At 42.1% G+C, this 26,099-nt stretch overlaps 1 protein-coding gene across 7 annotated transcripts in view; it reads left to right on the forward strand.

Annotated features, from left to right (window-relative positions):
• The window catches only part of LOC309569543 (ryanodine receptor 3), a 1,308,933-nt gene that overhangs the window by 231,703 nt on the left and 1,051,131 nt on the right, over nt 1–26,099 (forward strand). For all 7 annotated transcript variants that reach the window (XM_082275412.1, XM_082275411.1, XM_082275414.1 and 4 more), the window contains exon 3: nt 23,490–23,597. In XM_082275412.1, coding sequence (XP_082131538.1) covers nt 23,490–23,597 — 108 coding nt within the window. The remainder of the gene's footprint in view (nt 1–23,489; nt 23,598–26,099) is intronic.

A 26,099-nucleotide genomic window follows, 5' to 3' on the forward strand; every position in this document is an offset into this window, starting at 1 on the left:
ATCTGGATGTGTATATATATATATATATATATATATATATATATATATATATATATATATATATATATATATATATACCGGGAAATTAAAAAGCATTAGTGTAAAGATAAATACATTCTATAGTTCCAGGTATATGTGCCTGCAAATTTAAATGTGTATACTTGTACACTAAGAATTTCTATTCAGAGTAGAGCTTCCTAAACCCCTCTGTTCCTGGATTCCTGGGTCAATCAATTCACCATAGCAGTTTTGAGGTTGAAGTGAATCTATAGCCAGTTACCTGCAGAACAATATAGAAAGCTAGTGTATAATTCAAGTCCTTGGAAACCACCAATAACGAATATATTTATTTTGTGTGAGTTATCATTTAATATATCCTGTAATACACACTTAGTAACCCAAAGTTCAAGCTGACAGTCATACAGTGAGGGAAAAAAGTATTTGATCCCCTGCTGATTTTGTACATTTGCCCACTGACAAATAAATGATCAGTCTATAATTTTAGTGGTAGGTTTGTTTTAACAGTGAGAAACATAATAACAACAAAAATATCCAGAAAAACGCATTTTAAAAAAAGGTATAAATTGATTTGCCTTTTTAATGAGTGAAATAAGTATTTGATCCCCTATTAATCAGCAAGGTTTCTGGCTCCCAGGTGTCTTCTATACAGGTAAAGAGCTGAGATTAGGAGCACTCTATTAAAGTGAGTGCTCCTAATCTCAGCTTGTTACGTGCATAAAAGACACCTGTCCACAGAAGCAATCAATCTATCATATTCCAATTTCAACACCATGGCCAAGACAAAAAAAAGAGCTGTCCAAGGATGTCAGGGACAAGATTGTATACCTACACTAGGCTGGAATGGGCTACAAGACCATCACCAAGCAGCTTGGTGAGAGGGTGACAACAGTTGGCGCGATTATTCACAAATGGAACAAACACAAAATTACTGTCAATCTCCCTCGGTCTGGGGCTCCATGTAAGATCTCACCTTGTGGAGTTTCAATGATTATTAGAATTGTGAGTAATCAGTCCAGAGCTACATGGGAGAATCTTGTCAATGATCTCAAGGCAGCTGCAACAATAGTCACCAAGAAAACAATTGTTAACACACTACACTGTGAAGGACTGGAATTCTGCGGTGTCCACAAGGTCCCCCTTCTCAAGAAAGCACATGTACAGGCCCGTCTAATGTTTGCTAATGAACATATGAATGATTCAGAGGAGAACTTGGTGAAAGTGTTGTGGTCAGATGAGACCAAAATCAAGCTCGTTGGCATCAACAAAACTCGCTGTGTTTGGAGGAGGAGGAAACCTGCCTATGACCCCAAGAACACCGACCCCACCATCAAACATGGAGGTGAAAACATTATGCTTTGGGGGTGTTTTTCTGCTAAGGGGACAGGACAACTTCCCCGCATCAATGGGGACAATGGACGGGGCCATATACCATCAAATGTTGGGTGAGAACCTCCTTCCCTCAACCAGAGCATTGAAAATGGGTCTTGGATGGGTATTCCAGCATGACAATGACCCAAAACACACAGCCAAGGCAACAAAGGAGTGGCTCAAGAAAAAGCATATTAAGAACCTGGAGTAGCCTACCCAGTCTCCAGACCTTAATCCCATAGAAAATATGTGGAGGTAGCTGAAGGTTCGAGTTACCAAATGTCAACCTCGAAACCTTAATAACTTGGAGAGGATCTGCAAAGAGGAGTGGGACAAAATCCCTCCTGAAATGTGTGCAAACCTGGTGGCCAACTACAAGAAATGTCTGACCTCAGTGATTGCCAACAAGAGTTTTGCCACTAAGTAGTAAGACATGTTTTGCGAAGGGTCAAATACATATATCACTCATTAAAATGCAAATCAGTTTATGACTTTTCTCGATTTTTTTGTTGTTTTTCTGTCTCTCACTGTAAAGCAAACCTACCATTAAAATTATAGATTGATAATTTCTTTGTCAGTGGGCAAACATACAAAATCAGTAGGGGATCAAATACTTTTTTCCCTCACTGTAGGTTGAAATTTAAAATAAAAGCTGAGGCTAGGGCAGTCATTAAGTTTGAGTGGAAAGCTCCGTACACACGATCAGATTATTGAACGATCTGTCGTCCGTTTTTTGTGGCATGCTAGTCTGATGTGGAAAGTGAAAAGGTTATTTTCATACGAATTTTCCCATACGACAGAATTCTACTTCAGAAGTGATGTCATGTGTTGGATTGTATGTGTTCTTTCATCTCTGAGCATGCCTAGTCTTGCTCTTAAGATTTTTTTCCGTCGAAATCTGTACTAATCAGATGAAAATCGGACGTTGTATTATGGACGACAAAAATTATATAGCCTGCACATCAGGAATTTGTCAGCCAAAAAGTCGGAGTTGGCTGTCGAAAGCACCATACTAACAATCCGAAAATCGGCAGATCGGTCGTATGACGAATTTCCCCTACAGATTTTCTTATCGTGTGTACGGGCCTGAAAAGAGCATGGGGGTTGCAAACAAGGTTAGGAAAAGCCTGGACCACAACCAGAAAAAATAAAACAATAAGGGGTACATAAAATAGAAAAGGGGAATAAAATGTTGAACAAATATCGAAAATACACAACGTGGTAACACATGTACCATAATAAACAACAAAACAATTTGATATAATAACTTGTGGGGAAGAGCAAGTGGAAGCAAAAGAGTGCAGAAGGGAAGAGTAAAAAAATATATAAAAGGAATAAAGAAAAGGAGTAGGAAGGAAAAAACAGCATTCAGATGTCACATTGTCTCTATTACAACTGTCCAAACTGAGGCACCTCTAGTGGTGCGAGTCCGCAGTGGAGTGGAAAAGTCCAACAAAGTATCGTAGAGGGGCATTTCCGGGTTATGCAGGGAGTCTCCTCCGAAGTTTGTCACAGGGATTAAATAATGAAGCCACACATACTACAACTTATTATGCCTGTCCTACATGTCCATTTCTCTTGCTTGCACCCCTTCCATGAGCATAGTGTCATTGAGAATATCAATCCACATGTGGATTTTAGGGGAGGGAGTGAGAGATTGATCATAGATTTCATTATAAATCTGAAAAATCCATCTCCAAAAGGGGCAGACACGATTACATTCCCACCATACATGCAAATATGTTCCTCTCGTTCCGTGACAGCGCCAGCACATATCAGGGGTGTTCAGAAAAATCCTATTAATGGAAACCGGATACTTGTACCAATGGGAGAGTAATTTGTAGATTTTCTCCTGTGCATAGCCGGAGACCGAAGATTTGTGTGTAAAGGTAATTGAGGTGTACCAATCACCCAAAGAAATCTCTGTCTCTAGATCCCTGGACTACAGACGTGTGTAGGTGGGTAATACGCTATGTGTAAGGGAAAGGATCTCTCTGTAAATCAAAGATAATGTTTGGCAAGGAGTCTGAGAGGGACTACAAATTCCCTCAAAGTCTGTAGGGGGTCTATGGATATTTCTAGACGGATGTAAAGATTTACAATACTTTGTGAAACACAGATTTGTCAGCCAGTCAGTAGAATGGAAATGATCCCCTGTTCGCGGTCTGAAGGAGCCCGTTGCGGAGTGCACAAATGATTGAACAGAGAGCCACAATACCCTGTCATAAGTTCTGTATGCTATTATTCCAATGCTGTCAAAAAGTGCTGGATTATCAAAAAAGGAGGTTAGCAGGCTAGGGTCCATGGACAAAGCATAGCATTCCCGACGACGATACCAATATGAGAAACAGCGTCACTAAAAAAAGGAGGGAGATCATTGTAAAGGTGCATAATTTAGTGCTGTAACCCCATAATAGAGCACAAAGGTCCACCGGCGCATTATCCTGTTCCACAACCGTGGAGGGTTTGGTTAAATAATGGACTAGGGGACCATTCAATTAATCTAGAGAACTTGGCCGAAGCATGATAAATTCCAAAGTCTGGTAAACAGATACCACCATCAAGTTTATGAGAACATAATATTTTGTGATTTAATCTGGGTGGGTGGTGCCGCCACAAGAATTTAATCGCTAAGGAACGTAAGGTGTGGAAAATAGCCGTCGGGAGGGATATAGGGAGTGCCTGGAATAGGTATAATAATTTAAGGAGGATATTCAACCTAAGGATATTATTGCGACCAAAACACGGTATTTTGAGATGGTACCAGGTTTCTGAGGATCTTCGTATTTTAGTCAGTAGGGGACTGAAGTTCAAGGGGTAAAAGTCATGTATGTCACGTGGCATCTACTTCCCTAGATATTTAATCAATTTGGTCTGCCATTGAAAGGGAAAATTTATTTGAAGTGTTGATAATACTTGGGTGAGTAGAGAGATGTTTAATGCCTCGGTTTTAGTAATGTTCATTTTAAAGTTACTATAGGAGCCGAACATCTTGAGCTCATTTAGGAAGGAGGGAATACTAATATGAGGTTGTGTGACATATAACAAGTCATCCGCATATAGAGATACCTTGCAATGATCTGTATTATGGAGTTGTTGTTGCAAACCACCTGTGCAAAATGTTCTATGGTTATGGCAAACAATAAAAGGGACAAGGGGCAACCCTGACAGGTGCCATTGGCTATCTGAAAGGCCTTGGGTTGCACCCCATTAGCCAGAACCCTAGCCGAGGGGGCAGAATATAAGGACATATACTTAGAAAGCAGTTTAGGGCTCAAACCACACTGCTGTATGGATATCTGGAGGAAGAACCAATTGACCCTGTTGAATGTGTCACAGGCTAGTAAACAGGTAGGGATATGGTTGCAGTGGGCATATGAGATTATATTAAATGTTTTGGTTATGTTATCCCTGGCTTTACGACCTGGGATAAAACCAACCTGATCACCGTGTTTTAAATTTGGGAGCAGAGGGGCAACATGATTCGCAATGATTTTCGAAAAACAACAATATAAGACCAACATTTAAAAACGAGATGGGTCTATAATTACCTCAGCTCAAATAGTCCTTCCCCGGCTTGGGTATGACTGCAGTCTGAGCCTGAAGTAACTGAGGGGGTAAAGGGTGTGTATCATCTGTTACCTCAAATCCCTGTGCCATAATTGGGGCCAAGAGAGGTGCAAAAGTTTTATAAAATTGGAGTGTAAACCCATCTGGGCCCTTGTTCTTGCCATTTTTGAGGCCTTTGTTGACGTGTAAAAATTCAGTGGTATTAATTAATCAGTGCTTCAAGTTCCTCTTATTAGAAGTAAGGAGATGGGGTATAGCTTGTGTATGCTGTCTCGGGTGTATAGCTCACACTAAGTGTCTGCAGCACATTTTGGCTTGTGTGTAGTGCAAATGCTTCGCCTTGTCCCGTGCAATCAGAGAGCGATCTGCCAGCAGACGCAGAAGATCTCTTCATGCATTAGAGAGTTCGACAAGGGTCTTGGGTTCTAATGTGTGTTTATGTGACGCCACAAGAGAAGCAATAAGAGCATATAAGTGCTTAATATCTGCCTTGCGAGCCCGTTTCAGCCTAGAGCCATGTTGGATGAAGACACATAAGACACATTTCAGTGCCTCCCATTTAGTCATAGGATGAGTCAGATCATCAGTATGATCTTGCACAAAATCTTTAAAAGCTTGGTAAATTTCATAAGCGAAAGCTTCAACAGTCAAAAGATTATCATTCAGTTGCCAGGTTGGCCTACGGGCAGGTGTAGGCAGTCTTCCTAGAGATAAGTGTCTCGGAGCATGGTCTGAACACAGTCTAAGGCCGATCTAGGAAGAAGGGTCGAGGTCCAATAGAGATTGGGATAGAAACTTGTAAACTATTCTGCTATACGAGTGGTGCCCAGAAGAGAAGAATGTGTAGTCTCTGTCCAAGGCATGAAGTATCCACCACAAATCAACAGGACAGGTTTGAAAGGGTACAGCATATTTTAATCAATGTGGAAGGTGAAATGGATGACCTACCGGAGGAAAAGTCTAACCTCAGGATCAGTGAAACATTCTAGTCCCCCCCCTAGGATTAAGTTAGAGGTCCCAAAAGGATTCCAAATGCGCTGTCCTAGAAGAGAGGAATATTAGTTGTTCCTGGTTTTGAAGGTAAACCTTAGCTACTGTAAACACTATTTGCATGTATTTCAACTTCAAAAACAAATATCACCCCAGAAGGTCTATGCATGAATCAAGCAATTCCTGGGTCAAGGAACTATTAAAAGCAATTGCACCCTTAGATCTAGCTAACGGGTTGGTGCTGTGGACCACATCATAAAGCATTTATTTGTGAGGGATGGGATGGTGTCTGAGAGAAAATCCTTCTCTTGGAAAAACAGGATTTGAGTTTGAGACCTATGGAAATGGTAGAGAATTTGTCTCCTCTTCTCCAGGGTATTAAATCCTTGACAATTAAGTGAAGAGATTTGAAGGGCTATTAGGGACGCCATGATGTATAGGGTAAGGAGAGGCAGGCAGAGAAATGCTGTATAATCCTGTATTTAAATATGGCTGACCAGCAGAAACACAGACAGGGTAGAGAAAGAATAAGAATGAAAACCAGGAAAGAAAAAAAGGGGAGGGCTTTAGAAAAGAAAAAACAAAAATAATAGTGCAAACCAAGGTTCCTCGGCACATGCATAGGTCACATATAAAACAATAAGATTAACATTGTGAATTATGCAAACCAAAATAAGTATATCAGTGAGCCACAGTAGTTAGAGTTTTAAAATGTAGTATATAGATGAGGGAGAACTACACTACTAGTGACCTGAAAAGGGAATTTAAAGGTTTGCACAAAATTCCTATAACCAGTTTACAGAACAAAGCCGCTAAAGACTCTGCAAACCTTAATGTGGGGAACATGGAAAGTACACAGGGCAGCCTGCCCTGACTTGTACTACAGGCACATAGAAACAAATATAGACTATAGGTCAGCATAGGAGGGACCCCCAGGTATACTCAACTTTGAGCAAAAGCAGTACCAAAAGGTCCCCAAAAATTGACTGATATTACCTGAGAATTCCTCCGTGCTGAAAAATAAAGAGCTAAATACCAACATTAAACAATATAATATAACACTGAAGCGTATTGCAACTTAGGCAAACTGTAGCAACTGCCAAGGGAAAGGGCAGGTATTAAAAGGCCCAGCAGTAACCAGGAACAAAACATGGGCCACTAGTCCCTGGTAGGACTAAAAGAAAATACCACACCTAGGAGGACTGTAAGGGAAGCTTATCTTGCAGGAGGTGTTGGAATGGGTGCAATTCTTCTTGGTATGCATTTTCTATCCAATAGACAAAGGCAGGCCAGGGGTTGCCAATCCGGGATAGCAATTTGAGGGACTTCAAAAGTCCCCAAGAAATTAGTGAGATCTCCAAGGGTGCGGAAAATTGCAGATTTGCCATTGTAGGATGCAGAGAGTTGGAACGGGAATCCCCATCTGTACTTGATCCGTTTAGCTTGCCGGGAATCCGTAACAGCTTTAGGGGGACCTTCACATTGCCAAAGTCTGTTTGAATAAGTCTAATAGCAGCATGACTGGGGTAAACAGAATAGAATCCTGTGAGCGTGCTGCTTGCATGATGTCACATCTCTAGGAAACACTGGGTTAGGGTTGTGAGAGCCCTGAGACTTGTGAATGCGGTCAATTTCAATTGGAGAGTCTTTAGATTGCTGCAGGAGTTGGTTAAATATGGTGGTGGCCACCATCGCCAAATCTTTAGGTTCCACCATTTTAGGCTGTCCATGTATACAGATATTATTACGGCGACTCCTGTTCTATTGGTCATCAAGACTGTAAAACAGCTGCTGGATCTGTGTAGTGTGCTCATGGAGAATCACCTTGCGCTCGTTAAGCTTAGTAACTGTGTCTTCTACAGTATGCTCGATCTCCTCCATGCGGTGGCCCAGATCTTTGCGGAGGTCTGGTAATTCCTGTTTGTAGGAGTTCTCCAGCCTATTTACATAGGATTTAATATCATGTCAGGTTGGGAGTGCCTTAATATAGGACTCCAGATCACAGCCATCCCTGGAGCTTTGGGATACAGACAAGAGGTTTCTGGAGCCATGGAGCTGTGCTCAGAGTCCTAGGGAGAGCATGTACACTGTCTGGTGCTCACCTGGGAAGCAGCCTGCCGAGTGGGTCAGTGCCATGCCATCTCAGACGCTGGGGAGCTCCTGGTCTCCAGGCCGGTTTGAGTGAAAATCAACACCCCCCCCCCCGTTTTTTGGTCAACGTTGGGTCAGCGGCCCTCACTGCTGCAGCATCCACGCATGAGAGGTAGGTAGGAATGAGCTGGGTGTTGGTAGAGCTAAGATACGTACAGCCAGAGCGGGAGCACAGGAACAACATAACCTATCCCACTATGTGCCAAGCCACTCCTCTTGTGGTTGTTTTTAGTAGATTGTTATTTGTGATGCTTTTAACTTTCATTCTGTAAAATGTACAGTATGGGGGTAATGTTCTGCAAACCCAGTGGACCTATGAATAGCTGTAACTTTACTGCTATAGAAATAGCATTATTTACATTAATTGGGGGATGACTGCTCCTATCCCAATTAACTCACACAGATGTTTTTCTTAGTGATATTTCTCCTATTAATTTCTTCTGGGAACATTAGCAAATAGAAGGGATTAGCTCTTGGGACAAAAAGTTAACTACAGTGCTTGCTGAAAAAGGTTACTGATATTAAATGTATGCCCCAAATAGTTAAATTAGTGACTGTATGAATAATAAATAGCAAATAATCAAATAAATAATTCAATCATAGTGACAAACACTGATAAATATATGATAAAACGTGACTGATCATTTATAAAAAGTCCAATAAGTATTAAAGTGACTTTGGTGCTCAGAATAATCAGAAAGTCCTTAGTGACTGTATGGTTCAATGTTTTCAAAGGTGCAAGTGCTCAAGCATGGGTGTCAATATAATTCTGTGACATCAATCCGTTCCGCCGTGATTTGTGGGTAGATGAAATCACTTACCAGAACCAGTGGGTCCTATATGCTTTATAGCACTAGGACCTTTCACGCTTTAGTGCCCCCTGGGCTGGGATGGGTTTCCCCTTTTTTCCTCTGGGCTGGTCTGGGCTGGTAACTTGCTTCTCCTCACGCCATGGATGGTATTTGGCTGTTTGTGGTGACTTTCTTATTGATTGTATATTATAAATCAGACCTTAAGTGTCCTGGATTGAAAAACTGGCTTCAGGGACGAGTCCAAAGGGTGGTGCTAAATGGCGAGTACTCGGAATGGTCTGGTGTGGAAAGTGGTGTCCCCCCTGGAATCAATCCTGTTTAATTTATTCATAAACGATCAAATATAGTTGGTCTTCCAAATGAATGGACAGACCTTGGCTCACTTTTAAGAAGATGATGATAGGATCCACTTGCTAGACTTCTCATCAGTATGAAGGAGGAGGGCTCTCAAAGGCAGGTGTTCAAAAAACCATATATGGCAGATAAAAGAAAAAAACACATAGTGTAACACCGTAGATACATTGGAAAAAGAAAGGAAATGTAAGAATAGCACTCACATACTATCCTTATAAATATTGTGTCTCACTGGTAACCCCAATCAGAGAAAGGGGCCCCTTCTGATTCTGGTGTGGACCAAAAAAAGGGTTCTGTGGGACTTTGGTCCAAATGCAATGCAAATTCGGCCATACAATCTGTATGGCTGAATTCACAATGCACAAATATAGCATGTGATTTGCAGAGCATTGTGCTGTGAATCACATGCCAGATGTCTGACATCGCATATGTGTGAACCGGCACTTATTGAGTACATTTCTAATGAGGTTATCGACAGCAAAAAAAGCATTACAGAATTTCTATCCCTTCCTTACTTACTCTGTTCAAAAATTAAATAAAAATAAAATTTCATTAGGTGGAACTTTTTGTCTTTTAAAACAGTTATGTTATGCAATGAAACAATTGAAAGGCAATTTTGTCTACATAAAAGTAAAAGTTTTGACATAGAAAAAAAAAGTTTTCTCTGTATACCAGTAACTGATCAACAGTACACAAGGAAACCCTGAAAGAAAACCTGACCAATGTTAAAGCAGAACTATAGGGTCAAGGAGGGTCATAACCCCTGTCAGATTTTAAATTTTTGGTAAACAGGAAGTGAGAGGAAATTCCTGCAAAATAACCACTTTAAGACCGGAAGGATTTGCCCCCTTCCTGATCAGGCCCTATTTTGCGATTCTGCACTGTTTTAATTTAACAGACAATTGTGCGGTCATGTGACGCTGTACCCAAATAAAATTAATGTCCTTTTCTTTCCCACAAATAGAGCTTTCTTTTGGTGGTATTTGATCACCTGTGCAATTTTAATTTTTTGCGCTATAAACAAAAAAAGAGGGACAATTTTGAAGAAAAAAAAAAACAATATTTTTCACATTCTGCTATATGATATAATAAAAAAAACAAAATTTAAAAATCACAATTTTTTTAACATTTTAGGCCAATTTGTTTTCTGCTACATATTCGCATTCCTCTCCAAAAAAAATAAATAAATGAAATGTTTTGCCTTTAGTTGTAATTTAAGTGTAAAGCAAGTCATATACTGTATGGAATGCTGGATTGTGCATTTTAGTTACATCTATCACATATAGAGAATATATTTAAACTGTATGTCCAGCCCAAATGTATTTTTTTTTTTTTCGTTTTTGTTTAGAATGAAGGATTAGAACCACTGTTGGGTTTTTACTGCCACCTGGCACTCCATTGGGAAGATTTTCCCCCACATTCCCCTTCCAGTTTTATATGGCAGTTTGGACAGAGGCAGCTCTCTAAAATTTAATGGACCCAGACACAGAACTTGGGATAAAAATTGGAAAATATGTTAAAATAAGAGCTAGTCTCCAATTGTAGTCAACAATCTAGATACATTTACCCACTTCGACCCCTGAAGGTTTACCCCCTTTCCTAACCAGGCCATTTTTTGCAATAGGTTGGCACTATGTTGCTTTAACTGACAACTGTGCGGTAATGCGACGCTGTACCCAAATAAATTGTTGTCCTTTTTTTCCCACAAATAGAGCTTTCTTTTGATTGTATTTGATTACCTCTGCGGTTTATATTTTTTGCACTATAAACAAAAATAGACCAACAATTTTGAAAAAAATAAATAAATATTTTTTACTTTCTTCTATGAAACAGGTCGAATAAAAAAGGTATGTAGCAGGTTTTCCAGGCATGTGGCCTGATGTGGGTCTGCCATCTGTACCGGTTACTTCTCCAGCCCATGTGAGCTGCGACCCATGTGAGCTGCGACCCTGGGTGTGAGCACTGAGACATCAACAACTCCGGCATCTTTGTTTGTTGTTTTATTTGATTTAAAGGGGGTGGGAGAAGGGAATGAGTGGGATACTCCTTTAGGCTTCAACTTTATACACTTGGGACTTCCTGAAAAATGCCCATTGGCGCTCCTTGACGCCGGCCGGCACCAGCCAACGCTCACTAACTCTGAGAGCACTCTGTCCCTCAATAGAAGTGCTGAATCCTCGATTTGAAGTCCAATAGATACAGGACTATGAATTGTAGAACTGCTGACACTGCTGCACTGCAAAGTCACTGAATACTTCCCTCCCAACTTGCACTGGCTTGAGGTAGCATGTTGTAAGATTCTGGAAAAACTGCAACTTCCAACTGGCATGCTATGTACAATTCAGGGCCTAACTGTAGGCGCCTCCTTTAACCTTGAACTCTTCAGGGTCCATTGACTATATACCCCCTCTGTCACTTCAGGGTCCTCAACCTAGGTACCCCCTTTCACCATTAGCTGGCACTGGATCCCCGAACCCCCACCGGAGTGGTTCCCTCTAACTTCAGGCAGACCCCCAGGGGCAATCCTTAGTACTCACGACCTGTGTAGGCTTTCCTGGGACTGGACCCCTCTGACTCTGCACAGGTTCTCGGCACACCGGATCCCCTCAGCTTAGCTCAGCACTCTCTAGATCTGAAGGCAACACCCCGAGATCCTCTTCCTCAGACAGGAGGAGAGACAGCCGTACTGTCCCCCCTGGGACTCTGCTCCCGCCAAAGACATTGTGTCATGCGCCACCCCCAGACTTATACCCACTCCCAGAATCCTTTGCAGCATAATCTGCCTTCTGGTGTAGTTGCAAGCCTGGATGTGTCCCCTGATTGGGTTTCCTCCACTGCCCTATGGGAAGCCTCCCACAGGAGCCAGTGGGGAGACTTCCCCTTCAGCAGGCACACCTGGAAACCATGACACCCTGACTAAACAAATCACAGCCCTGCTGTTAAGGCCCGTACACATGATAAGAAAATCTGTAGGGAAAATTCTTCCGACGACCAATCTGTCGGTTTTCGGATTGTTAGTATGGTGCTTTCGACAGCCAACTCCGACTTTTCGGCTGACAAAATCCTGATGTGCAGGCTATAAAATTTTTGTCGTCCGTCAAAACAACGTCCAATTTTCATCTCATTAGTACAGATTTTGAAGGAAAAAAATCTTAAGAGCAAGACTAGGCATGCTCAGAGACAAAAGAACACATACAAAGCAATCCAACACATGACATCACTTCTGAAGTAGAATTCTGTCGTACGGGAAAATTCGTATGAAAATAACCTCTTCACATTCCACATCAGACTAGCATGCCACAAAAAAACGGACGACAGATCGTTCGATAATCTGATTGTGTGTACGGGGCTTTATGCAGACAAGGCCCACTATACCTTTACCTAGCACTTACCTGTAGGGTGCTACATGTAAAAAGTAACATTTCTTCATCTTTTAGGCCAATATGTATTCTGCTACATGTTTTTGATAAAGAAAACCCCAATAAGCATATGTTGATTGGTTTGCGCAAAAGTTATAGAGTCTACAAACTATGGAATAAATGTATTTACTTTTTATTTCTTTTTTCTTTTTTTTACCAGTAATGGCAACGTTCAGCAATTTTCAGCGGGACATTGCGGTAGACAAATCTGACACTAAGTTACACCTTTTGGGGACCAGTGACACCAATACAGTGATCAGTGCTAAAAATCCACTGTCACTGTACTAATTACACTGGCAGGGAAGGGGTTAAAATCAGGGACGATTAAAGAGTTAAAATGTGTTCCTTGGGAGTGCTTTCTAACTGTGGTGGGGATGTTTTAACTTGGGGAAGACTTAGATCCATGTTCCTGCTTAGCATAAACACAAGATTTCCATCTTCCCCACTGACAGAACGGCCATCTGCCTTGCTTACATAGACAGACCGTCATTTTGCCTCTCTTGGAAACGATCGCCGGGTGCCGCTGGTTGGCTCCCACTGTGTCCAGGCACAGTGAGAGCGTGTGGCTGGCGGTGCGCCCAAGACCTGAAAAGAGAAATCACGTAAAGGTACATGATTTCGTGCTTAAGGGCCGCCCTGCCGTGATATATGTATGTGGTGCGGTCCTTAAGCCGTTAAACTTGTCACAGTAAGGCTTGGTTCACACTGCCACGACTTGTCATGCGACTTGGGAATTCAAAGTCGCATGACAAGTTGCACCCCATTAACTACAATGGAACCGTTCTAATCGGTGCAACTCAGTCGCACCTTAGGTAGCCCAACATTCCTGTCACGGCAGTGTGAAGCGAGTCTAATAGTTAAAAATATCCACCTTGTTTCAGGAGTTACAGGAGACCCCCTTTTTAGGGCTTGTGATAGACAGAGGCCTAGTATTTTGGAATTCAAATTGAGTAGTATATTTAAGTCTAGAACACGCGGGCCAAACATCAGCCTAACGGCCAACTTTTATAGTGCTGGCAACCAATGACTGCGAGCGCTGACCCTAGTGTTTTGGACAAGTGACAATCCCCCTGTCAGAACAGAATAGCTCAACAGGGAGATCACTGTACTAACATTACATATTTAGTACAGCGAACTCCTCCCAAGCTCCTCAGTTTTCTTTCTTTCAGCATGCTGGGCTGAGCAAAAAAAAAAAAAACACAAAAAACGTAATGTGCGTACCAGGCTTTTGATTGCTGGGGTTGTTGGCATCCCAGTGAATTGTAGACAATAGACGTATCTGCTCATTTACGCTTTTAGGTAAACACTGCTTTAATACTACACACTATACAGTCATTGATAGTACAGTATACTTTCCCTTAGAAAAAAAGAAGATTGGGTCAATGTACACTGAACAGGTATGCTAAAAAATAAAGATAAGATTAGGTTATGAATCTGGATGTAGCTTTAGGCAGTGGATGGTTACTGAGATTATTACATGCAAGGTGGATGGCTATGACCTTGAAATATTAGAATTGTGTCATAGACACAGATATAATGGTAGAAACATCATGTGTAAGGCCTTGAGTAGGAGTGTGGAACTCACAAGAGGGTTGGTGATAATAAATTCAGTTTGATATATAATGTATTATGTTTCCTGTTACAAAGAACACCCAGAGGGGCATAACTGTAACAGATTCATAATATGACCTATCACAAGAAGATTAAGAAGACTTGATATGTCTTTCAATGATGTTCAAAGCTGGTATTTCTTTTTTTCTAATATTGATTGTATTTCGGACTACACTATATGAGGATATATTTTTTACTGTATTTGAAAACGTAGTTATTTTATATCCTAGGTTTTGTTCATATGTACATGTAGGTGGCAGTAAAACCAGGCGGTTGAGCCGCTATATTGTGCTTTTCAGCCTTGGTAGAGAGGAAATAACATGTTGCTTTTGACCAAACCAAGTCCAATGCAAGTCAATTGGGCTGCAGAGGCAACCGCCCTGCAAATGTGTGCAATAGAAGTGAATGCAGCGTAGTTTGGCCTTTACAGGGTTTAATCGGGTGGTACGGTGGCAACATAATACCTCATAATGCCTGTCAAATACTCTCTGAAGTGTGATCCAACGCATGTCACTCTTCAGACAACACTCTGAGGGATATTTACCAAACATATTTTTTGCTTGTAGTTATTATTAAAGTGATATTAACCACTTTATGCCATAGATATACTGCGGCAGGGAGGCCGCTCTGCACCAGATCACGTACCTAGTACATGATCTGACACTTCCCGGTCTGGGGTGTGCACGCGCACCGCCAGCGACCTGCTCCCGCTGTGATCACACACAATGTCCGCTGGCACCTGACGATTGTTCAGCACAGAGGCAGAATGGCGATCTGCCTATGTAAACAAGGCAGGTCGCCGTTCTGTCAGTAGGGAAGGCATCAATCCTGTGTTCCTGTAAAGCAGGAACACGGATCAGTGACTTCCCATAGTAAAAGCACCTCCCACACAGTAACCAAGCACAGGCTAGGCACACAGTTAACCCTTTGATTGCCCCTGATGTTAACCCCTTCCCAGCCAGTGTAATTATCTCAGTGACAGTGCATATTTTTTTAGCACAGATCGCTGTATTAGTGTCGCTGGTCTTCAAAAAGTGTCAAAAGTGTTAGTGTCTGATTTCTCCGCCGCAATATCACAGTCCTGCAATAAGTCACAGATCGCTGCCATTACTAGTAAAAACCAAAAAAAATAAAAATATCCCATAGTTTGTAGACTCTATAACTTTTGCGCAAGCCAATCAATATACACCTATTGGGATTTTTTTTTACCAAAAATATGTAGAAATATAGAAAAGTGATGGCAGAAAAAGACCAAGTAGTCCATTGAGTCTGCCCATTTTTTTTTGTGTGTGTGTTTAATTTGTTTTGTTTTCTTGTTTGTTTTTTGCTTTTTTTTCATTTTTTTTCTTTTTTTTTTTCGTTAACTAGCAGAATACATATTGCAAAGTAAATTAATATGTAACCGCGCTAGTGCAAATAAAAAATAAAATATAAAAAATAAAGCAGCAACTTCAAGTGTGTCGGCACCCAAACAAGCATAAACAATAAATAAGTCACGCTAGTGAAATAATAATAACCAAAATAATAAATACAATGGTTGTGAAGACCAAATGTGAGTATATATTGGTAATAAATAATATAATGTCCATAAATCAGTCCATAAGTGATATGTGTAGATAAAAGTGTCCACAGTGAAAATCCTTTTGGTTAATCTGCTTACCAGAAAACAGTGAGTGAAGAGACCGTAAATTAATCAAGCAAACCCAGAGGATCGGGATGTCTTTATAACAGTAACCACCTGAAACAAGGGCCTCTCAAATGCTTGCAATGAAGTCTCCCAGGGAACCAAAATGCATCATGAGTTCATGAAATACAAAATAAACGCCATAGCCTAAAACCAAAAACAAATAATGAAGAAAGTAGGAAGAAAAAAGATACACTCACAAATGAGTGTAACTCCTTAACCCATGAAAGTATGGATTAAACACCAATGAGTGTGTATCATACACATGCAGGTACTTCTTACCAGAAGCCAATAATAAATGTGAGAAACCACCGCTAAGGTAAGTGTGTGCCTTCAAAGCGTGCCTAGAGGGTGCTGATAGCTAGCAAATAATGATATCCACCACCGATCTAGACGCTCCTTACCAGATCCAATTATGACTGCACATATATCCAAAAGTAATCAGATGGTGGGCATGATGTTCAAAAAGAAACCGATGGACCTCAGGTGGCTCCAGGTGTAGACTCAGGGTACAAAACCAGTTCAGGCGTAATCAGCAGTATGAAATGAAGGAAGGGAACGCCATAGCATAAAATCCAACAAACGTTTTAATACAAAATTAAAAGTACACTCATATGAAAAGCGGAATACAAGCTATCGGTAATACAACAAAGCCGCCGGCCGGTCGGCTAATCTCGCCCGTACTTCCTGGACGCTGGGGGGTGACGTCAGCACGCAGCACGCAATTTTATAGGATTAATATTCATTGTGATGATTTTGTCCTTTTGAAGACAAATGTTTTTGAAACACGTTGAGTTTTCTTCTGTTAACTCTTCCATCGTTTAAAAACCACCTTGTATAATGTCAGCTCTGGATGTAATATGTAGACATGGTCGTATGTATTTTTTTTAACCTCATAAAATAATTGCACTTTTTATCTGTATGTATTAGTATTAGTACAGTACCTTTCATGTGAATGTGCCCATAAAATTCCTTTTGCTACACATACTGTACTTTTATACAGTCTATGGAATATAGGATGTGGGCACATTAGCATAGAACTGTCTCTCTTTCTTGTGAATGGAGGCTACCGTTTAAGCAGGTCCAGAGCAGAGGAGTGAGAAATATATATATATATATATATATATATATATATATATATAAAAAGGGCTGTGTGTTGTGCAATAGACAGTAATATGCCTCCTTTCCCCTCTTTTCTCATCCCAGTGTGACTGGATGACAGATATAAGCCCTACATGTCTCAGATGGAACTTGTCAACCAGTGGCGGAGCTAGACTTTTAAAACAGGGGTGGCAAAGGGGTGGCAAGGTATTATTTTGGGGGGTCAATATACATGCGTGTGTATATATATATATATATATATATATATATATATATATATATATATATATATACATACATACATACACACACACTTTTATAAATAAATGTAAACAAACATCCTAAGCGGTATTAAAACATTTTTAATTAAACAAACAATTATCAAAGTAAACATTATTCTTTTAAGGCCGCACACCGATCACAGGGCTCTGCTCTAAAGGGGATCTATGGGGACCCTGCTCTAAAGGGGATCTATGGGGACCCTGCTCTAAAGGGGGATCTATGGCATAGATCCCCTTTAGAGCAGGATCCCCATATATCCCCCTTTAGAGCAGGCTAGGGCAGGTCCCCCATAGATCCTCCTTTACAGCAGGCCAGGGTGAGGCGAGGTCCCCTATATAGATGCCCCCTTACAGCAGGCCAGGGTCCTCCCCCAGACAGTCCCTCTCAGTCTCCGCACCGAAAGGATTGGGTTCGGGAGCTGAGCAGCCAGGGGCAGAGAGCAGCAGACACAGCGGCGGCGGCCATGGCAGAAGCACTGCATGGGGGTGATTAGGGTGTGCCTAGGCACACCCGGCACACCCCGTGCGCATGCCTATGAGTGGGGCTGCACAATATTGCCCCCATCAATGTAGTGACCAGCATGCCCCCCCATCAATTGACAATGTAGTAACCAGCATACCAACCCATCAATGTAGTGACCAGCGTACCAACCCATCAATGTAGTGACCGCCAGCATACCAACCCATCAATGTAGTGACCAGCGTACCAACCCATCAATGTAGTGACCGCCAGCATACCAACCCAACAATGTAGTGACCACCAGCGTACCAACCCATCAATGTAGTGACCACCAGCGTACCAACCCATCAATGTAGTGACCAGCATGATTGCCAACCCATCAATGTAGTGACCAGCATGATTTCCAACATATCAATGTATTGACTAGCGTGATTGCCAACCTATCAATGTAGTGACCAGCATGATTGCCAACCCATCAATGTAGTGACCAGCATGATTTCCAACATATCAATGTAGTGACCAGCGTGATTGCCAACATATCAATGTAGTGACCAGCATGATTTCCAACATATCAATGTAGTGACCAGCGTGATTGCCAACATATCAATGTAGTGACCAGCGTGATTGCCAACATATCAATGTAGTGACCAGCATGATTGCCAACATATCAATGTAGTGACCAGCGTGCCGTGCCCCCTTCAATCATGCAGAGACCAGAGAGAGAGAGAGACTTACCTAAGGTTACAGGTAGAAGAAGTGAATGAGAGGGCCCCTGTGTAGCTAGTTCTCTGTGACTGAGCGCGGTGAGCAGCAGCGGTACCATGATTTGCTGCACAGCTAACCAATCATGCGTGCCTGCACACCTGATTGGTTCGGTGTGCCGCTACTCACCGTGAGTAGTGGCACAGCGAAGCAATCAGGTGTGCAGGCACGCGTGATTGGTTAGCTGTGCAGCGAATCACGGCGCCGCTCCTGCTCAGCTCACCGCGCTCAGTCAGAGTCACAGAGAACAAGCTACACAGGCGTCCTCTCGTTCAGGTTCAGCTATGCTATGTAATGTTATAAGCATAAGCGAGCGTGAGCGGCAGGGGCATTGCTAGGTGGTAAAAAGACCACTCTCGTGACCAAGCAAACGAGCCAAAAAACAATAACATCCACCTGGACGGATGACACGAGTGATGGATGTGCTACTAAGATGCAAGTGCAAAATTATTAAATGTGGATGTGAATAAAGTTGTTTAAACGTTATCACACTAGTGGAGCTCTTTTTTCTTCCACATGATTTGGAGCACTGTGAGATCACCCATCATTTTGGCTACCCAGGATCTGTCCAGGTGGATGTGATTGTTTTTTGGCTCGTTTGCTTGGTCACGAGAGTGGCTAAGCCAGTAGTGTTTGTGAGTTTGCACTTTTGCTCCCCCTCTGAGCACGGTGGTGGCATGCATTGGTGATCCAGTACTACATCTGCACGTTTAGTCATCATCCCAGGACTCTTTAGCAGTTATGGACTTTTAAGCTAATTCTGCTGTTTTGGTGGATTTTATTTATTTTATGATATTTTAATGACAAGCTTTGTTCATATGAGAGACTTATGTGGGCAGATTATGCTATAGACTGAGTTTATACATATGTGTATGCATTCCTGGTGGTGAGAGGAGGGGGGTAGTGAGAGAGAGGGGGGAGGGGGTGGTGGTGAGAGAGAGGGGGTAGTAGTGGGGGGGTAGTAGTGAGAGAGGGGGGAGGGGGGCAGAGCCAGTAACACTTACCAAGTCCAGGAACCTACGCTGACACCATCCATCCATCCCGTGGCTGAATCCTTCCTGCCCCATCCAGCTTCAGTCAGTTTCTCTCTCTGATTGCAGGGAGTTGGGTGCAGGACTGGCCCAAGATATTATGCTACCTGGGTCCAAGAATTTGATGCTGCCCCCCCCCCCCCAAAAATGGAAACTAAAATAAATATATCAGGAAGCAACCCTACTTCACATCAGGAGTCCCCCCTTAACATCAGGAGCTCCAAACTTAGCATGCCTACATCACCTCCTGTCTCCAGCATCTTCTGTCTCCATCACCTCCTGTCGGCATGCCTCCATCACCTCCTTCACCCATCACCTGTCTCCATCAATCTATCCAATTGTCCATCCTACCATCCCTCTGTTGTAGGTCCCTCCAACCTCTTCACCCTCCATCACTCTCATCCCTCTGTTACTCTATCCCTCCCTCCATCCCTCCTTTCATCTTTCCATAACTCCATCACAACATCCTTTTAGCTCTTACTCCATCCCTCCACCATACCATCCATCCAATAATCCTTGTGCCCCATTTCCCTCCACCCTTTCTATTCTCCATTACTTTCATCCGTATATTATTCTGTCTCCTTCATCCCATCCCTCTATCCCTTTCTCCATCACCCCATCCCTCTATCCCTTTCTCCTTCACCCCATCCCTCTATCCTTTGCTCCATCACCCCATCCCTCTATCCCTTTCCCCATCACCCCATCCCTCTATCCCTTTCCCCATCACCCCATCCCTCTATCCCTTTCCCCATCACCCCATCCCTCTATCCCTTTCTCCATCACCCCATCCCTTTCTCCTTCACCCCATCCCTCTATCCCTTTCTCCATAACCCCATCCCTTTCTCCATAACCCCATCCCTCTATCCCTTTCTCCTTCACCCCATCCCTCTATCCCTTTCTCCTTCACCCCATCCCTCTATCCTTTGCTCCATCACCCCATCCCTCTATCCTTTGCTCCATCACCCCATCCCTCTATCCTTTTCTCCTTCACCCCATCCATCTATCCCTTTCTCCTTCACCCCATCCCTCTATCCTTTGCTCCATCACCCCATCCCTCTATCCTTTGCTCCATCACCCCATCCCTCTATCCTTTTCTCCATCACCCCATCCCTCTATCCTTTTCTCCATCACCCCATCCCTCTATCCTTTTCTCCATCACCCCATCCCTCTATCCTTTTCTCCTTCACCCCATCCCTCTATCCCTTTCTCCATCACCCCATCCCTTTCTCCATAACCCCAGTCTATCCCTTTCTCCTTCACCCCATCCCTTTCTCCATAACCCCTTCCCTCTATCCCTTTCTCCATCACCCCATCCCTTTCTCCATAACCCCATCCCTCTATCCCTTTCTCCTTCACCCCATCCCTCTATCCTTTTCTCCATCACCCCATCCCTCTATCCCTTTCTCCTTCACCCCATCCCTTTCTCCATAACCCCATCCCTCTATCCCTTTCTCCATCACCCCATCCTTTTTTCCATCACCCCATCCCTCTATCCTTCGCTCCATCACCCCATCCCTCGCTCCATCACTCACAAATACTGTACACCTGCACTTTTCATCTAACAATCAGCCTGATCTGTCATATTGCTGCTGCCTCTCCTCACCTGGCATGCTTGGATTTGTAGTGCCCCAGCCCCAGACACATGAGGTGGTCATACAGGAGAGGAGAATGTGCCTGTGTACTGGACTGGTTAGCAGGTAGTGGGTAGGGACTCTAGGGAGGTGTAATAGAGATTTGGGGAGATCTTAGAAAACATCTTCTCTTCAGAAGCAGAGCAGACACACAAAACAAAAAAACGATCTTACAGCATCAGTGATGTCTGCTACAGAGAGGCCCCCCTCCTCCCCCTCTTCCTGCCCACTAAGACAAGCCACCGACATCACTACTACATTCAGCCCAGAGGCAGCTTACCTTCTGCTAGGCTGAACTTCATCCTCCAGTGCAGGCTCCACTCCTCCCCCTCCCGGCATCTGCTGTGATGAAATCAAAAGAGGCGCGCTGGGCAAGGGGGAGGGAACAAATAGCAGCAGAAGCACTGGGAATGTTCATTGGAGACTCCACCTTCCTTCCCAGCCAGCTTCTGTTTCTCCACGGAGCAAGGGGGCGGAGCCCCGGCCCCCCGCATGCGGCCCCGCCCACACCCGACATCAATGCCTAAATTTGACAGCTGCAATCACTCTCCTTGCAGCTTTAATGTTAAAGTGCAGATATGTAGCCCCGAGTTCCCGGCCAAACCCCCCCTGCCACTGGTGAGCGGGGTGGCAACAGGGGTGGCAAGGATTTCGTCTGGGGTGGCAATTGCCACCCCAGCTAGCCCTCTGGCTCCACCACTGTTGTCAACCAAACACAAAGCTAACCTAAAATGTACTGTATGTAAGAAGGTAGAAAATACAATTTTGACAGATTTGAAATCACTATTGATGAGGGATATTGGGCTGTAGTTAGCACACTGTCATAGGCTCTCATCCCTTTCAGAAAGCACCTTGATTTATGCTGTTCTCAGGTTGCAGTGGAGTGTCTTGGGTAACCGAACAGTGTGTAAAGGTTAGGTGTAAAGTTGAGGTAAGAAAATATCCAAAAACTTTTTATAGTACAGTAAGCTTTTAAGGATAAGGATTCTCCAAGAGCTTACCACATTTAGTATGTTAATTTGATGATGTTTAGGACTTTTCTAAAGAATATTCTTTATTAACTAAGTTACTCTGAGTCATAAGTATTTTCACTAAATCTAAATCTGCTAGAAAATGCCATGTTTCTGTTGTTGAGTACTGCTGTTGGTTATCATTAAAGGATTTGGGGGAATAGGTCTTGGGCAGTGTTGGTGATAACATTGTACAAGATTTTTTTTGGCCAAGAGAATCCCAGGCTAATCTCTCTGAGTTCAAAATGTATGACTAGCTTAGCTTTAACTCTTTTTTGGCATGCCTTGTCAGACCCAGGTTTAACTCCATACAAGCCTCCTCAATTGTAGCATGAAAATTAATTTTGAGTATTTTATTATGTTCTCTTAGTATGTCAAAAACTATTTTTCCTTTTTGTAAATGAGGCTTGTGTTCTCATTTATATCAGGTGTAGCTTTGGGTAAATATTAAGGCTCCATTCACACCTGAGCATATTGTTTTCAGGCGTTTTTTTGGGGCTTTTTTTAGGCGTTTTTTTGGGGGGCTTTTTTCAGGCATTTTTCAGGCATTGTTTGGAGGCAGGCATTGACATCTAACAAAAACGCTTGTAATCTGCCAAAAAAGAAGCTCATGTACTTTTGTGAGCTTAAGGTATTTTGCTTTAGGCGACAAAACGCTCACATGTGAACAGGGGCCATTGAAATGAATAGGATTTTGCTTGTTGGGCGTTTTGAGACTTCAGAGATAAGCGTTGTATGAGCTGAAAAACGCTCAGGTGTGAACAGGGCCTAAAGCTAAAGAGCTCTTGTAACATTTGGGACATTTCTGTTGGGTTACTTAAAAAATATATTTTTCCCCTATATGTTTGTGCCTTCGATATATACCAGATATTGTGGTAATATATGGAAGATAATGGAAGTCAATGCAAGTCGCCTCCAGGTCGCCCCAAAGTAGTACAGGACCCTTTTTCTAAGTCGGAGCGACTTGTGCCACTCCTATTAGAACGGCTCCTGTACTACACAGTGGGAGTGGGAGGACCGCGACTTGTCAGGCTGACAAGTCGCCTGACAAGTCGGATCAGTGTGAATGGACACATAAACAGCTATGAGTGGCTATCATAGAGGGGTTTGTAAAAGCAGAAAAAGAAGACAACTGCTCTTAAAAGTGGTGTTTTGACTTTCTGTGTACATGGGGCCATATAATTATTGTCTTCACTATATTGTATAGTAAATATTATGCTTCTTCTTTCACAGTATGTCCCTCCTGACCTGTGCATTTGTAATTTTGTGCTGGAGCAGTCCCTCTCTGTCAGAGCCCTTCAGGAAATGTTGGCAAACACAATAGCAAATGGCAATGAAGGGGTAAGTCAATTTTAACATTTGTTATAGTGAAGTGCCATACAACTTTTTTTCATAATGCTTGGTTATGAATGGATATATCACAATTTTCTTGGTTTTTATTAGGGAAAGTATTTGTTTTACTATCACCACACGAGGCACAAGATGAGCATTGTGCTGTCACAATAAATGTTTTATTTCTTCAGAATTAGTTCCCTTTTTAAAATATTGATTGTCAATAAAGTAAATTATTTCATGGGATGTTTATATTAGTTTTGCATGTCAGTTTGTCTGCTTTTGTATGTTGAACATTACATTGTTCCTGAATTTATTGAAACATTTTATTTTAGTAGAGTTTTATTTCACACTCAAAATATGTATGCATGATTTCATGTGCGGTGTGTGTCTGTGTGTTCATATATAACACTAGAGTGTTATTCCCTATTAGGCAGAAAGTAGTGATATTATAATATTCCTTAAAGCAACTGTTTTCTTTCTCAATGTATATATGAACTGCTGCCATATTTAAAACGTGCAGATACAAAAAAAAAAAAAATTGGTGCATGATTAGCAAACAAACTGTGTCTGTTCTTCAAGTCTAACTTGCACAGCACATAGGAAGAAATTTTCAGAGTATCAGACACAGCTTGCACACCAAAGATTCCTTCATCTTCATATAATAGTCAGCAGGGCACACACATGATTGCCAGGGGAAGTGTTGAGTGATGGAGATAAAGATGTAGCTGTTGTATATTCACAAAAAGTTAAATTGTGTATATTAGTAGAAACAGAACTGTTTAATCTGCTGAGGCTGCAGATTTTGGGAAAAGAAGATATGTGTTTGAAACAGCTGGTGGGGCAATTCAAGAAGTTACCAAAATGTTTAAAAGTTTGGGGAATTGAATTCTGCCACCAGAATCCTAAAGTTTCCAACAAGCTGTTATATGTTAGGCTACTTTTTTCTTTGTGGTTGTCCATACCTCCCAACTTTGAGGGACATCTATTAGCAAAAGTATGTAGGCATAGGGCACACCTCATTCCACGCCCCTTAAAGCAGAATTATACAAAAAAATGATTAGTTAAACCCACAAGTGCTTTTTATTAACCACTACTATACCTTTTCTTGGCTTTTTAAATTTACCAATGCAGACATTTAGAAACTGGATGAATGGTTTAGCACTGTGAAACACTTTTTTTTTAAAGATAACTAGTGCATTTTACAGTATATACAACTATAAATATCACACCAAAATGAGGGACAAATGAGGAGGAAAAGGAAAGAGGGACTTTGTTTCAAATTAGGGACATTTTCAAAATCAGGGACAGTTTGGAGCTATGATAGTCATTGTGCTTTCTGTGCCTCCCTTCCTGACTTAAACCCCTTGACTTGCAGTTGTCTGTTATGACTTATCACTCTTCCCTTCTTTCTTTGCATTAGCAAAACAAGTGCTTGTCTGCTCAGACTAAGCATTGTGTTTAATTACCAAAAGTACAGCAAGAATGCTTTCATAAGAATTCATAAGAGTTGGCAGAAAGTTGAAGAAGTTTGCCAAGTGCCACCATGTGAGCACACAAATCATCAGAAAACAATCACAAGTGTGCAGTGGTCTCTTTGACTGTCATTTAAATACCTACAGAACTCATGAATACTTACAGCGGTCATGTCGTCAGTTCTATTATGGTGACCTTGACAACATGTTTTGATCATTGTTTTGATATCAGGAAATCTTAAAAATTCATATAAGTATATATATATATATATATATATATATATATATATATATATATACTGTATCTCACAAAAGTGAGTATACCCCTTACATTTTTGTAAATATTTATTATATCTTTTCATGTGACAACACTGCAGAAATGACACTTTGCTACAATGTAAAGTAGTGAGTATACATCTTGTATAACAGTGTAAAGTTTCTGTCCCTTCAAAATAACTTAACACACAACCATTATTGTCTAAACCACTGGCAACAAAAGTGAGTACACCCCTAAGTGAAAATGTACAATTTGGGCCCAAAGTGCCAATATTTCTCTTACGTCCTCCGACAGTCGCCGCCTCCTCTAAGTCATCACTGTTGGGTATTGACTTCCGCTCCGCAGGAGTAGCTAGGCATAAAGACTTAGTCAAAAGAAAAAAGGCATTTGCATATACACACCCATGGGGGCTGTCCCATCTGGTCAATACCCCCCTGCAGTGACCACTCCCAACTCAGTTTCATCCTGCCTAGCGTCAGGAGTAGTTAGGCTTCCCTGTGCTGGGGCTACAGTCTCAGCCTATCTAATCTTTTTTATTTGATTTTATTTTGAAAATGTCAGTTTTCTCCTACTTTACTAGCTGTTTATTTTGTCAAGCTTTAGTTTTAGTCGATTCTTCGGAAGAAGATGGATTCCTTCAGACTGACCGCCCTGGTTCTCCAGGGCGGAGGGTCAGATGGACGACAAGCCCGCCATCGAGCGTTCAGCCGTGGTTCGTCCTGGCACTATGAACGACCCATCCCTGTTCACAGCAGGGAT

The sequence above is a fragment of the Pelophylax lessonae genome, assembly GCF_965119305.1.
Source record: "Pelophylax lessonae genome assembly, chromosome: 13".
Taxonomy (NCBI): Eukaryota; Metazoa; Chordata; class Amphibia; order Anura; family Ranidae; genus Pelophylax; species Pelophylax lessonae.